The sequence below is a fragment of the Myripristis murdjan genome, chromosome 6 (genome assembly GCF_902150065.1).
Source record: "Myripristis murdjan chromosome 6, fMyrMur1.1, whole genome shotgun sequence".
NCBI lineage: Eukaryota > Metazoa > Chordata > Actinopteri > Holocentriformes > Holocentridae > Myripristis > Myripristis murdjan.
In genome coordinates this window covers 10,673,987-10,689,306 of record NC_043985.1, presented here as the reverse complement: position 1 = coordinate 10,689,306, position 15,320 = coordinate 10,673,987, and the positions used below count along the sequence as shown (strand labels likewise).

The 15,320-nt window shown below is 42.6% G+C and overlaps 1 protein-coding gene across 4 annotated transcripts; it reads left to right on the top strand.

The window, feature by feature from the left end:
• The first annotated feature begins 303 nt into the window (after nt 1-303).
• LOC115360319 (myosin heavy chain, fast skeletal muscle-like) lies at nt 304-10,740 on the top strand. 4 transcript variants are annotated; one of them, XM_030053170.1, is made up of 39 exons: nt 304-510; nt 593-733; nt 828-984; nt 1,073-1,100; nt 1,229-1,337; nt 1,434-1,526; nt 1,622-1,685; nt 1,771-1,869; nt 2,305-2,408; nt 2,528-2,666; nt 2,823-2,941; nt 3,174-3,323; nt 3,413-3,583; nt 3,666-3,969; nt 4,118-4,194; nt 4,289-4,376; nt 4,497-4,614; nt 4,699-4,822; nt 4,931-5,067; nt 5,154-5,409; nt 5,525-5,767; nt 5,872-6,048; nt 6,134-6,279; nt 6,379-6,469; nt 6,562-6,951; nt 7,084-7,210; nt 7,305-7,423; nt 7,504-7,700; nt 7,924-8,107; nt 8,240-8,405; nt 8,538-8,662; nt 8,806-9,114; nt 9,211-9,414; nt 9,504-9,629; nt 9,722-9,892; nt 9,986-10,090; nt 10,182-10,277; nt 10,410-10,541; nt 10,720-10,740. In XM_030053170.1, exons 1-39 carry the CDS (start codon nt 304-306, stop codon nt 10,738-10,740), a joined length of 5,814 nt encoding a protein of 1,937 aa, XP_029909030.1. The 4 variants fall into 4 exon arrangements, with proteins under 4 accessions (XP_029909030.1, XP_029909031.1, XP_029909029.1 ...); XM_030053171.1 differs by having other exon boundaries at nt 590-733; nt 3,666-3,962; nt 4,120-4,194; XM_030053169.1 differs by having other exon boundaries at nt 590-733.
• Nucleotides 10,741-15,320: the final 4,580 nt, after the last annotated feature.

Genomic DNA, 15,320 nt, shown 5'->3' with positions numbered 1-15,320 from the left:
ATGCAGCAATACATTTATTGTGGTCAATGTTTCAGTGCTTTGTCGCCTGAAAAGTCTGGAAAAAATTCTCGAAAAATAATTTCTAAGTTAGACAGTCTGCGAGGGTCTTTCTGTAACTTTTGATCTAAAAACATATGAAGACATCTTCCATTTCTTTGTCAGATTTGGCTGCCACCTTTTTTCTAAATGAACTATATTTGATAATGGCGTGATGGTCAGTCAAATTAATAATGAGGATGAGTGTAACATACAGTGATAACATAGACTTCATTTGATATTGCCACACAGAAGTAAACTGCCACCATGAGTACGGACGCGGAGATGGCCATTTATGGCAAGGCTGCCATTTACCTCCGTAAGCCAGAGAAGGAGAGGGTTGAGGCTCAGAACAGACCCTTTGATGCAAAGAGTGCCTGCTATGTGGTTGATACCAAGGAGCTGTACCTGAAAGCTACAATCCTCAAGAAAGATGGTGGCAAAGTCACCGTTAAAATCAATGACTCTGAAGAGGTGAGTGTCTTATCCGTTGCCAGTGGCTTTTTGAAGATATAAATAAGCAAATCTCATTGTGAGCACTGTCCTATTTCAGGAGAGGACAGTTAAAGAGGATGACGTCTCCCCAATGAACCCTCCCAAGTTCGACAAAATTGAGGATATGGCCATGATGACCCATCTCAATGAAGCCTCTGTGCTGTATAACCTCAAAGAGCGTTATGCTGCATGGATGATCTACGTAAGATAATCTACCACCTGAGAAAGGAACAGCATTCCTCAAAGAGCCACAGGTGACACTGAGTAAAATCTTATATCTCTTCCATCCCTTTCAGACCTACTCTGGGCTGTTCTGTGCCACTGTGAACCCCTACAAGTGGCTCCCAGTGTACGACGCTGAAGTTGTAAGTGCCTACAGGGGCAAGAAGCGTATGGAGGCTCCCCCCCACATCTTCTCTGTCTCTGACAACGCCTATCAGTTCATGCTTACTGGTATGTCCTGGTCATAAACACATGGAAATGATCAGTGAATGGGCTACTCTTACACAATAAAATAATTTATTTCAATTTCCCTAAACAGATAGAGAGAACCAGTCTGTCTTGATCACGTAAGTTTCTGCTTTTTTTTTTTTTTTTTTTTACTTCTTTAACATAAAATAGAATTTCATGGTGGATTTGTTCTGAGTGATGTATCTGTACCAGAGAAATTCATTCAGTTTCTATGATCTGTACCCAGTGGAGAATCTGGTGCCGGAAAGACTGTGAACACCAAGCGTGTCATCCAGTACTTTGCCACAATCTCAGTGGGTGGAGATAAGAAGAAGGAATCTTCAGGAAAGATACAGGTATAGTACCTTTAGTTGACTTCCTAAGGTATATGCAACATATTTCTGAGGAGAAAACCACAGACAATTGATGATACAATGTAATACTTACCATAGGGGTCACTGGAGGATCAGATTATTGCAGCCAATCCCCTGCTGGAGGCCTACGGTAATGCCAAAACCGTGAGAAATGACAACTCCTCTCGTTTCGTAAGTATGGAAGGATTTAAAGAAAAGAAAAGAAAAGTCTTTTATGAAACATTACCTGTTTAGAAGGATGTTCTAATTTCTGCTGTTCAAAACAGGGTAAATTCATCAGAATCCATTTCGGCACAAGTGGTAAACTGTCTAGTGCTGATATTGAGACATGTAAGTAACTAGTTCATATACTTCTGAATGCAAATGACTAGCATTACAAGTGGACCAGATTCTGAATGATATACAATTCTAACAGATCTGCTGGAAAAGTCCAGGGTGACATTCCAGCTTCCTGATGAGAGAGGCTACCACATCTTCTACCAGATGATGACCAACCACAAACCAGAGCTGATTGGTAAGCTGAATAATTGGTGCTACTATGTTAAAACAATAAGTCTATGACATACACAAGAACTACCACTAGGGCTGAATGATGCAATAAAAAAAATCATATTGCAATTAATTTACAGATATTGCATTCACAATTAGAGGAGGTGTGATCATTTTTGCATTATAAAGTCAATTTTCACTGAAAAAACTGTTAAAATGATACTACTGTAATTTTTCCTGAGGTCTGTACTGAACATATTTTTCCTGGTTCCTGGAGAATGCGATTTGTACACCAGGGCATCTCTGTAACACCACAATATTTCATTTATACCAATGTTTTGCCACATATTTTTCAGCTCTTGCAATTTGGATATTGCACTTGGCCATATTGTAATTCTGATCATCTTTTGATCAATTATCAATCTATCATCATTCAGTCCTTCCTTTTTTCAATCTCCAGAAATGACGCTCATCAGCACCAACCCCTACGACTTCCCCATGATCAGCCAGGGTCAGATCACTGTAGCCAGCATTGATGACAAAGAGGAGTTGGTTGCCACTGATGTAAGTGATCCTCATTCTCACATTTTCTCATCTATTCTGCATTAAATACACTACTCAAGTTTTTTTTTTGTTTTTTTTTCTGAATTTTTACATGGTATTGATGTATGTTTTGAATACAGACTGCTATTGACATTCTGGGCTTCAGTGCTGAGGAAAAGATGAACATCTACAAGATGACTGGTGCTGTGATTCACCATGGTAACATGAAGTTCAAGCAGAAGCAGCGTGAGGAGCAGGCGGAACCAGATGGCACAGAGGGTGAGTATTAGTGCCATCACAAAGTGGAGAAGTTTAAAGATATCTGGAATTAAATTAGAAGATTCCTCACATGGATTACTTTTGTGCTTTCTAATAAGAAATGTCTTGCCATCATTGTTACATGTCTATTGAATGCTTTTTTTTCCGCTTTTTCAGATGCCGACAAGGTGGCGTACTTGCTGGGTCTGAACTCAGCCGACATGCTGAAGGGTCTGTGCTACCCCAGAGTAAAGGTCGGCAATGAGTTTGTCACCAAGGGACAGACTGTGCCTCAGGTGAGTAAGATATGTCATTCTCTGGTTTGGTAAAACTACAAATCATGTTAATATTGGTCATGCTAGTAGAGCATCAATTATTTTGTACATAGATTCTGTTTAAAAAAATATGACAAAGATTATTGTGCCTTTACACAGCAGTAAATTAAATACATTACTTAGACTACAAATAATGGTGCATTTTACAAAAGGGTAAACATACCATAATTTACTCAAAACACTATGTTGTCAGGTCTACAACTCTGTGAGTGCCCTGGCCAAGTCCATCTATGAGAGGATGTTCTTGTGGATGGTTATCCGTATCAACCAGATGTTGGACACCAAGCAGCCGAGGCAGTTCTTCATTGGCGTATTGGACATTGCTGGTTTTGAAATCTTTGATGTAAGCTTGCGCTCCTAATAACAGCCAGCCAAGTTGATTATTTTTTAGTTGACTGCAAAAGGCGAGACTAATCCTCTGTCCACTCACAGTTCAACAGCATGGAGCAGCTGTGCATCAACTTCACCAATGAGAAACTGCAGCAGTTCTTCAACCACCACATGTTTGTCCTGGAACAAGAGGAGTACAAGAAAGAGGGTATCGTCTGGGAGTTCATTGACTTCGGCATGGACTTGGCTGCCTGCATTGAGCTCATCGAGAAGGTAAACAATAATGCTGTGACTGTGTGATTATTAGTGTGCTACAACATTACCTCTTCATGATATATCTCATTGTGCCTCATAGCCCATGGGCATCTTCTCCATCCTTGAAGAGGAGTGCATGTTCCCCAAGGCTTCAGACACCACCTTCAAGAACAAGCTGTATGACCAGCATCTTGGCAAGACCAAAGCATTTGAGAAGCCAAAGCCCGCCAAGGGCAAGGCTGAGGCTCACTTCTCCCTGGTTCACTATGCTGGAACTGTGGACTACAACATCAGTGGCTGGTTGGACAAGAACAAGGATCCCCTGAATGAATCTGTGTTGCAGCTGTACCAGAAGTCCTCAGTGAAACTGCTGGCTCTCCTGTATCCCCCTGTTGCCGCTGAAGGTATGATATATCATTTGGACCAAATTTCAGATTTTTTTGTTGTAATAAACAAAACACATTAACCCATACACTACTATGTGGGTTAATGTATACTTAGAGTTGCCTACTGTAACATATTGTTCTCTTAAAATTATTATTTGAAAAATAGAGTCTAGCGGTGGTGGCGGCAAGAAGGGAGGCAAGAAGAAGGGTGGTTCCATGCAGACTGTGTCTTCACAGTTCAGGGTGAGGACTGCAAACACTGCCAAGTGTAAACATTGATTTAAACTCACATTTGTTGCTTTTCAGGAAGACATTTGCTTCAATTTTGTATCTACAGGAGAACTTGGGCAAACTGATGACCAACTTGAGGAGCACCCATCCTCACTTTGTGCGTTGCCTGATTCCCAATGAGTCAAAGACTCCAGGTACGTAGAGTTAACATGATTTTAATTGTATCTGCATGAGAAGCGTTTGCCATTTAGGGAGATTTTGAGGTAGTGACTCATTGTTTTGCCACATTTATCATTCAAATGTATTCTACTCAGGTCTGATGGAGAATTTCCTGGTCATCCACCAGCTGAGGTGTAACGGTGTGCTGGAGGGTATCAGAATCTGCAGAAAGGGATTCCCCAGCAGAATCCTCTATGGTGACTTCAAGCAGAGGTATCAGTGAATGTTTTAGGACACATTTTGATGCGTGAGTAAGTTTACAACTGCTCACACTGACCATTAACCCTCTTACAAAAGATACAAGGTACTGAATGCCAGCGTCATCCCTGAGGGCCAGTTCATTGACAACAAGAAGGCTTCAGAGAAGCTGCTTGGATCAATTGATGTTGATCACGACCAGTACAGATTTGGACACACCAAGGTGAACACCTTGCTTGCCTTACTTAATTCCATGCTATTTCATTTCATTATGATATTTAGAGCCCAAGATCAACTAACAGTTATGACATATTTTTTCTATTTGATTCAGGTGTTCTTCAAGGCAGGTCTGCTGGGTACCCTTGAGGAGATGAGAGATGAGAAGCTGGCTGCTCTGGTTACCATGACTCAGGCTCTCTGCCGTGGTTACTTGATGAGAAAGGAATTTGTGAAGATGATGGAGAGAAGGCATGATGAAAAATAACTGTTATTAATTCACATTCATAGTATGCACAATCCAAAATGACTTCACTGACAAAAACTTTTTTCCATAGGGAAGCCATTTACACCATCCAGTACAATGTCCGCTCATTCATGAATGTGAAACACTGGCCATGGATGAAGGTGTACTACAAGATCAAGCCTCTTTTGAAGAGCGCTGAAACTGAGAAGGAGCTAGTCGAATTGAAGGAGAAACATGAGAAGATGACAGCTGACCTGGCTGCTGCTCTGGCCAAAAAGAAGGAACTTGAGGAGAAGATGGTGTCACTTCTGCAAGAAAAGAATGACCTGCAGCTGCAAGTTGCATCTGTATGTAGACTCCAGTCTACAGCTATGTTTTCTCATATCCCACAGACCGCTCTGTTTTCTCAGCTCTTCTTCAGACAATGTCTTAATTGTTATCTTCTTTTTCATCATGAATTAGGAATCAGAGAATCTGTCAGATGCTGAGGAGAGATGTGAGGGACTTATCAAGAGCAAGATTCAGCTGGAGGCCAAACTCAAAGAGACAACAGAGAGACTAGAGGATGAGGAGGAAATCAATGCTGAGCTGACAGCCAAGAAGAGGAAATTGGAAGATGAGTGCTCTGAGCTGAAGAAAGACATTGATGACCTGGAGCTCACCTTGGCCAAAGTGGAGAAGGAGAAGCATGCCACTGAGAACAAGGTTAATAAATAATCACGACATTCAACCAATATATTCAACCAACATTAGAAAAACTAGCACCTTAAAACAATGTCAATGTTACAATGTGTTTGTGGCAAATTTAGGTGAAGAACCTGACCGAGGAGATGGCCTCTCAGGATGAGAGCATCGCAAAGTTGACCAAGGAGAAGAAAGCCCTTCAGGAGGCACATCAGCAGACTCTTGATGACCTGCAGGCTGAGGAGGACAAAGTGAACACTCTGACCAAGGCTAAAACCAAGCTTGAGCAGCAAGTGGATGATGTGAGTTCATGAGTTCAATAACATCAGAAAAATCAGATGAGCTTGCTCTTCATCTGGATAATAACAAACCTGTATTAATGTGCAGCTTGAAGGTTCTCTGGAGCAAGAAAAGAAGCTCCGCATGGACCTTGAGAGAGCCAAGAGGAAGCTGGAGGGTGATCTGAAACTGGCTCAGGAAAATATCATGGATCTTGAGAATGACAAACAGCAATCTGAGGAGAAACTCAAGAAGTAACTTCTTTTAAATAAGATTTTTGTTAATCATGTATTGGAAGATATGGTGTATTGGACTGATGTGATCTTAACATAGTCTGTCTATCACTCTTACAGGAAGGACTTTGAAACAAGCCAGCTCCTCAGCAAGATTGAAGATGAACAGTCCCTGGGTGCTCAGCTTCAGAAGAAGATCAAGGAGCTTCAGGTGACCCAATACAATATATCGTTAGTGTGTACTTTTTATAAAACAAGTACAAATTTACTTAAAAAACAAAACAAAACACACACATTTAACAGGCTCGCATTGAGGAACTGGAGGAGGAGATTGAGGCTGAGCGCGCTGCTCGTGCCAAGGTTGAGAAGCAGAGGGCTGACCTCGCCAGGGAACTTGAAGAGATCAGCGAGAGGCTGGAGGAGGCTGGTGGTGCCACTGCTGCTCAGATTGAGATGAACAAGAAGCGTGAGGCTGAGTTCCAGAAACTGCGTCGTGACCTTGAAGAGTCAACCCTGCAGCATGAGGCTACTGCTGCTGCTCTTCGCAAGAAGCAGGCTGACAGCGTTGCTGAGTTGGGAGAGCAGATCGACAACCTCCAGCGTGTCAAGCAGAAGCTTGAGAAGGAGAAGAGTGAATACAAGATGGAGATTGATGACCTCTCCAGCAACATGGAGGCTGTTGCTAAAGCCAAGGTGCCTAATTTCACTAACATCTCTATGGATGATTTAGTTTCAATATATATTTTCCAAAAATTATGAGAATGTTAAAAATTTAATCTTAAATCCAGTAATAAAGTAGATGCTGATTTTTTTTTTCATTATTAGGGAAATCTGGAAAAGATGTGCCGTACTCTTGAGGACCAACTCAGTGAGATTAAGACCAAGAATGATGAAAATCTGCGTCAGATCAATGACTTGAGTGCACAGAAAGCACGCCTCATGACAGAAAATGGTATGTATGGATTAATAATCCATCAGGGTACACTGTTCGCTATAAGAGAAACAAAACACACAAAAGTAATGCACCATTTCAATTTTCGCAACAGGTGAGTTTAGTCGTCAGATTGAAGAGAAGGAGGCACTTGTATCCCAGCTGACCAGAGGCAAGCAGGCCTTCACACAGCAGATTGAGGAGCTGAAGAGACAAATTGAGGAGGAGGTTAAGGTAAGAAACTATCAAGTGTTCCTCGGTAAACTCATCTTTGTGACTTGGAAACTTTGTACCCACAATCTTTATTTTTACAGGCCAAGAATGCACTTGCCCATGGACTGCAATCAGCCCGCCATGACTGTGATCTGCTGAGGGAGCAGTTTGAGGAGGAGCAGGAGGCCAAGGCTGAGCTGCAGCGTGGAATGTCCAAGGCCAACAGTGAGGTGGCCCAGTGGAGGACCAAGTATGAAACTGACGCTATCCAGCGCACAGAGGAGCTTGAGGAGGCCAAGTGAGTAATATCCCAAACCGTACTTAAATGGACTCTGGGGAAAAGTTGGACAATATTTTGAAATCACAAAGCGACAGTCAAGCCCTTCCAAAATGTATCTGGATTAGTTCACCATCATCGCTGCTTACAGAATGTCAAAGCTGCATTTGATACTGTTAATAAAAAGAAACAATCCTGAAGTTAGGCCTCCAGTTTGATATACTCGATAATGTACATTCAACAGGAAGAAGCTGGCTCAGCGTCTTCAGGAGGCTGAGGAGCAGATTGAAGCTGTGAACTCCAAGTGTGCATCTCTGGAGAAGACCAAACAGAGGCTCCAGAGTGAGGTGGAGGACCTCATGATTGATGTAGAGAGGGCCAATGGTCTGGCTGCCAACCTGGACAAGAAGCAGAGGAACTTTGACAAGGTAGCATTTTCCCTTTGTCTATCCATGCCATTCCAACACATGAAGAACAATTAACAACAATTTGTAAAAATATATGTAAAAATATATGAAGATAAAAATTAATCTAACCTACATGAATTGCGCATAATTCAGGTCCTGGCTGAGTGGAAACAGAAGTATGAAGAGGGTCAGGCCGAGCTTGAGGGAGCTCAGAAGGAGGCTCGTACCCTCAGCACTGAGCTGTTCAAGATGAAGAACTCTTATGAGGAAGCTCTGGATCAGCTGGAGACCCTGAAGCGTGAGAACAAGAACCTGCAACGTGAGTTCCTACCTTCCTCAAATGACAACAACTGTAGTTAGGTTGGGATCATTGTATATGCATTTGTTTGATCCAGCTATTTAAACCACATTTCAAGGCTAAACCATATTAATCATATGCATCCCTCTGCAGAGGAGATCTCTGACCTGACTGAACAGATTGGTGAAAGTGGAAAGAGCATCCATGAGCTGGAGAAGGCCAAGAAGCAGGTGGAGACAGAGAAGGCCGAGATCCAGACAGCTCTTGAAGAAGCTGAGGTAGGAGTCCCTCCAGAAAACCTGACACTGCATTTTGTCAATATGCGCTCTTTGATCTATAGAAAATGATCAGTCAAACAAAGCAAGACTATTCGTGGTGGCATTCAAAAGTCAGGAATGACTCTTTATTTTTATGTCACTAGGGAACTCTGGAACACGAAGAGTCCAAGATTCTGCGTGTCCAGCTGGAGCTCAACCAGGTCAAGGGTGAGGTTGACAGGAAGCTGGCAGAGAAGGATGAGGAGATGGAGCAGATCAAAAGGAACAGCCAGAGGGTGATTGACTCCATGCAGAGCACTCTGGACTCTGAGGTCCGGAGCAGGAACGACTCCCTGAGAATCAAGAAGAAGATGGAGGGAGACCTGAATGAGATGGAGATTCAGCTGAGTCATGCCAATCGTCAGGCTGCTGAGGCCCAGAAGCAGCTGAGGAATATCCAGGGACAGCTGAAGGTAACATATGACAGGCAGTAGTTGCACAGCCCACAATGATGGCAGCTACATTCTGTTATCGTCATGTGAATATTTTCTTTATATTTTTTGCACTAGGATGCACAACTGCACCTTGATGATGCAGTCAGAGCACAGGATGACCTGAAGGAGCAGGCTGCTATGGTGGAGCGCAGGAACGGCCTCATGGTGGCTGAAATTGAGGAACTGAGGGCTGCTCTGGAACAGACAGAGAGAGGCCGCAAAGTGGCTGAGCAGGAGTTGGTGGATGCTAGTGAGCGTGTTGGACTTTTGCACTCTCAGGTGGGCAAACACGTTTTATTCCCTTATGCACACGTTTAGTAATGTGTACATCATGATAATCATTACTTCAAGTTTTTTTTTTCTTTTAGAATACAAGCCTTCTGAACACAAAGAAGAAGCTTGAGACTGATCTGGTCCAGATCCAGAGTGAAGTGGATGACACTGTCCAGGAAGCACGGAATGCAGAGGAGAAGGCCAAGAAGGCCATCACTGATGTAGGCTCTGTTCATTCAATTCATTTTATGTAAATGCCTGTTTATTTTTTTCTGTGACATTTCAAAGAAACATTTTATGCCATCTCTCCTAGGCTGCTATGATGGCTGAGGAGCTGAAGAAGGAGCAGGACACAAGTGCTCATCTGGAGAGGATGAAGAAGAACCTGGAGGTCACTGTCAAGGACCTACAGCACCGCCTGGATGAGGCAGAGAACCTGGCCATGAAGGGTGGCAAGAAGCAGCTCCAGAAACTTGAGTCTAGGGTAAGATATTTGTTTTATTTTGCAAGGTTAAAACACTTTAAGACTTACTTTTTCAGAAAGTGCAGATTATTCATGTCTAAATCTTTCCTAAAGGTGCGTGAGCTGGAGACAGAGGTTGAGGCAGAGCAGAGACGTGGAACAGATGCTGTTAAGGGTGTGCGCAAATATGAGAGGAGGGTGAAGGAACTCACCTACCAGGTAGAGTCACACTGACAATTAGTACATTCAAAGCAATCAAGCATACATAGCTATTACTAATTTACATTTGCACATTTACTTTCCTCCCTAGACTGAGGAGGACAAGAAAAACATTACCAGGCTCCAGGATCTGGTAGACAAGCTGCAGCTCAAGGTGAAGGCCTACAAGAGGCAGGCTGAGGAAGCGGTAAGAGCAAAACACTTGGAATGTTCACCATGGACTTGTAACAAGTAGACACTGCATCAGAAATATCTCAAACAAAAGTAGACCTACGGTTTTCAGTTACTTAAGCATGAAATAATCTCTATATCATTACAGGAGGAGCAAGCCAACGTTCACCTGTCCAAGTGCAGGAAGGTACAGCATGAGCTGGAAGAGGCTGAGGAGCGTGCTGACATTGCAGAGAGCCAGGTCAACAAGCTGAGAGCCAAGAGCCGTGACAGTGGCAAGGTAAATGGCAATGTCATTTGTTGAACAATAAATCGATGAAAATGCGTAATGTATAAGTCATTCAGTAGTGTAGTACAGATACTGAATTACTTTTATGACTTTTTTCTGTCAACAATAATATAGTCACCTGTTGGCTGCTGGAAACAAACCTCAAACACACCTTTGTCTTCTTTTACAGGGCAAAGAGGCAGCGGAGTAAAACACACCCTGGTGCACAGACTGTTTCTAATCATACAATATGATGTGAAATCTGCTGTTTCAATAAAAGTCAAATTTATGGGACTCACATCATTGTCTGTTTAATTTTCCCTGACACTTAGCTAATGTGAGATTAAGATCACTGTTGAGACAGCATTCATATAAATGCTACAGTTAGTTGGATTACATGAAAAAATCTGTTATTGGGAATAATATGTCACATGACTCTATTTGGACAGTAACACAACATTCATAATTTTGCCCTTGTACACCACCACAGTGGATTTGAAATGGAGTAATCAATACACGACTGAGGTGCAGACTTAGAGCTTTAATTTTAGGGGTTGAACAAAAATATAGCATTAACCTTTTAGGAATTACAGCCAATTTATACATTGTCATGTGATTTTCAGAGGCTCAAAAGTCATTGGACAACCTATACATAAAATTCATAACTGAAATTATAAGGATTATATTCAATATTTGGAGGAAAATCCTTTGCTGTCTATGACTGCCTGAAGTCTGGAACCCATGGACAACATCACCAGGGGAGTTTCCTCGCTTGAGACGCTCTGCCAAGCCTTTACTGCAGCTGCCTTCAGTTGCTGCTTGTTTGTGGGTCTTTTGGCCTTCAGTTTGGTCTTCAGCAAGTGAAAAGCATGCTCAGTTTGGTTGAGGTCTGGGGGACTTACTTGGCCATTGTAGTATACTCCAGTTCTTTGCTTTCAGTAACTCTCGGGTTGCTTTCACAGTACATTTTGGGTCATTTTCCATCTGCACTGTGAGGCGCCGTCCTATCAGTTTTGTGACATGTGGCTGAATCTGAACAGATAGTAAGTCCCTCTAAACATCAGAATTCATCCTGCTACTTCCATTGCAGTCACATCATCAATAAACACTAGCGACAAAGTTCCATTGGCAGCCATACATGCCCATGCCAAAACACTGCCTCCAACAAGCTGGGCAGATGATGCGCTGTGTTTTGGGTCATGAGCTGTTCCTTTCATTCTCCACACTTTGCTCTTTCCATCATTCTGGTACAAGTTAATCTCAAGGGTGTAGGTTTGATTTTGACATTGGTGGGGACATAAAAGTGCCTCAAGTTGGTGCCCCCGAAAATTGATGCTTTGCATTTATGACTGCAATTTCACGTCATGTAGGCCTGATCAAATAAACAAGCAAACGATCATAATCAGAAAAATAAAAACTATTCAGGGATTGACATTAATGTTTATACTGCATATCTGAATATCTATTCTGACTACAAATATTTAATAATTCTGTAATGTTGTAAGTTAAAGGCAACTAAAGAAACACAAGCAGGCAATTTAACAGAGTTCTCGTCTTTAGTGCAACTATGCATCATACTGTACATCATCATTGTATAAAATATAAAATATACAATATAAATAAAATAAAATAGGATTCAAGGATTCAAGGTTTATTCGTCACATGCATGAATGTACAGGTACAGCAGCAGTGAAATGTAATTGCAACAACTCCGGCACTGTGCAAGTAAAAAAAAAAATAAAATAAAATAAAAAATACAAATAATAATAATAACGATAATAATAATAAAAAATAAAAGAAAAAAAAATAAAGATAAAATAGAAAGAATATATGACATTCCTATATACAATGAACGACTATATACAATATGCAACAATATACAAAAAGTACAAAAAGAACAAATAAGTAGAGGGTAAGTACAAATGAGTAGAAGTGAGTGAGTGAGTATCAGACAACAGGGGATAGTAAGGTGCTGAGCTGTCTGACACTGCATGCAGGTGGTGTTGTGGACTGATATACAGAGTTTGTGTTATGAGTTCAGAATCCGTGTGGCCTGGGGAAAGAAGCTCCTTCTCAGCTCCTCAGTCCGGGCTTTGATGGAGCGAAGCCGCTTGCCTGAGGGCAGCCACTCGAACAGTCTATGGTTGGGATGATGAGTGTCTTTTAAAATCCGACTTGCCCTGGACCTGCACCGCTGGGTGTAGATGTCCTGGAGGCAGGGCAGTGCTGTGCGGGTGATGCGCTCAGCACATCGGATCACTCTGTGCAGGGCCTTCCTGTCCTGGGAGCTGCAGCTGCCGTACCAGGCAGTGATGCTCACAGAAAGCACAGACCCCACTGTGGCGGCGTAGAAGGTTTTCAGCAGCGTGGTGGAGATCTTAAATTTCCTCAGCCGCCTGAGGTGGTACAACCGCTGCCGAGCCTTCTTCACCAGGGTGGTGGTGTGTGTAGTCCATGTCAGGTCCTCAGAGATGTGAACCCCAAGGTACCTGTAATTGCTTACTCTCTCCACCGGGGTCCCATAGATCCTGAGCGGTGCATAATGGATCCTCTGCTTCTCTCGCCTGAAGTCGACCACCACCTCCTTGGTCTTGTCAACATTCAGGTCAAGGTTGTTGTCCTTACACCAAGAAGACAGCAGCTCCACCTCCTCCAGATAGGCCATCTCGTTGTTGTTGGAGATCAGGCCTACCACCACCTACATAATAAATGTTTGACATTAAATACCTAAATAAATACCTAAATAAAAAAAATAAATACCTAAATACAAACAGATTGGTGTTCTTGGTGTTCTTATTTGAAAAAAATATCTGTATTGTTGAGGCTTTACACTTATATAAGCATTTTAAAATTTTAAATCATGGTTAGTAAAAATGGATCATTCCTGCTTCCCTAGAGAGAACAGGCCAATGTGCCTGATAAAAGCATGCTGAACTATTGTTATAACTGCCACCTGACAAAATAAACAGTGAGGAAAAACATCAGTGGCTTAGTTGACTATTATTGTTATCACCATTATTATCAACTACCCATCAGCAGTATAATAAATAAAGTGGGCCAATTTTCTTTGAGTAACTTCCACTTTGACTTCTAAAGAAACTTCTTATGTCCACTTTTCTCTTTTTGGGACCCATCCAGGCTGTGCCTTATACCAAACACACACACAGACACAAATGTGAATATATGCAACCACTGATATTCAAATTCATCTATCTGACATGACTCAGGCAGAACAAACGCCGTCGCCCAACATGGAACAGCTTACAGTTGCAGATGCACACGGACTGGGGGGGGGGGGGGGGGGGGGGGGGGGGGGGGGGGGGGGGGGGGGGGGGGGGGGGGGGGGGGGCACAGACTGTGGAAGGATGGCACACTGAAATGACATTTTTTTTAAATGCCCCACAGTCTTAGATCATAATAAACGGTAGGCTGAGGTATGAATAATAGAACTATTTTATTTACCCAAATAATACACAGAGCAGTGTAGCATCCAGCATTCAGAAATCTTATCATACTGAGTAAAATGTTATTTGTTTCTTTAAAAAAAAATCCTGCAGAAGCGGGATTTGCTTCTCACACTGGCCAGTACCCGGTCAGGTCTGCTGGATATGACAGGTGAGCAGCTGGGCTCGCCTGATGCCGGCTGTTGCCACAGCCGGCTGCCTGGACAGAGTTATATAATTTCAACCCCACCTTTCAGGGTTTTTTGCTAATCACCTTTTCAGGCTGTTATCAACAGTGGCGGTTCTGCCCATGTTGCCGCCCTGGGCGAAATTACTGCCTTGCGCCCTTCGGTTCTAGCTGCACACGCGAAAGAACTTCCAAGCGATAACGGCCGCTACCGGTGCCCCTCTGGCGGCTACACGCGCCCCTCCCAGAGCAGGGGCGCCAACACCTGCACAAATACCTTTTTTGGAAAAATACTTTTTATATGGACAAAATCTTGTTTGTATAAAAAAAAAAGCCACCGGTCAGCATCAGGCGGGCCGGCCGCGGCACCGGCTTGATGCTTACAGGTGCCGCGCCCACCCGGTCAGGTCTGCCGGATCTGACAGGTGAGCGGCGCACACATACTGCCATCCTCTCATTATAAATCAACTTTTGTTCATACGCGGCTGCAGCAGCACAACGGACAGTGACACAGACAACATGGTTGATTATTGACTGCGCAATGCGGCCATTCGCCGGTAATTGCGGCATCAGGCGAGCCTACCTACTGGTTTATATGCAAGCACAATACATGTGTATTTGCTTAGACCCCAATATTAGACGAGGGCGTTTTTTCAGGGCATTTTCAATGGAAAAAAATATTGTCTTATATTCAGATGAATACGGTAATAGAAAACTGCTTTGCAGCGAGGATGATTTTTTTTTTTTTTTTTTTGCGCTCATGCCGCCCCCCACGTGACATGAAAATATGCCGCCCCGGGCGGCTGCCCGCTTCGCCCGTGCCTAAAACCGCTACTGAATTTACCTCTGAAATAAAAACGACAGTTTTCACAGATGTGTTGATTTATTAAATGTTCACCTCAGTGTACAGATGCAAACAAATTGACAAATTAATTAAATCAATGGCCTAGGCAACTCATAAAGAATAAACAAATTAATAATGATTAACAGGCAAATTAATAACTGATAACATTAACACATTAATAACAAGAACAAAGTTATAGCCGCACCTCTCCATGGAAAATTGTACAGGTACTGTCCGTGGCGCTGACTCTGCTTATTATAGAAATTAAAGCTCCATAAAATTCATGGAGGATCTTGTTTAGCTCTTCTTTCCTTACA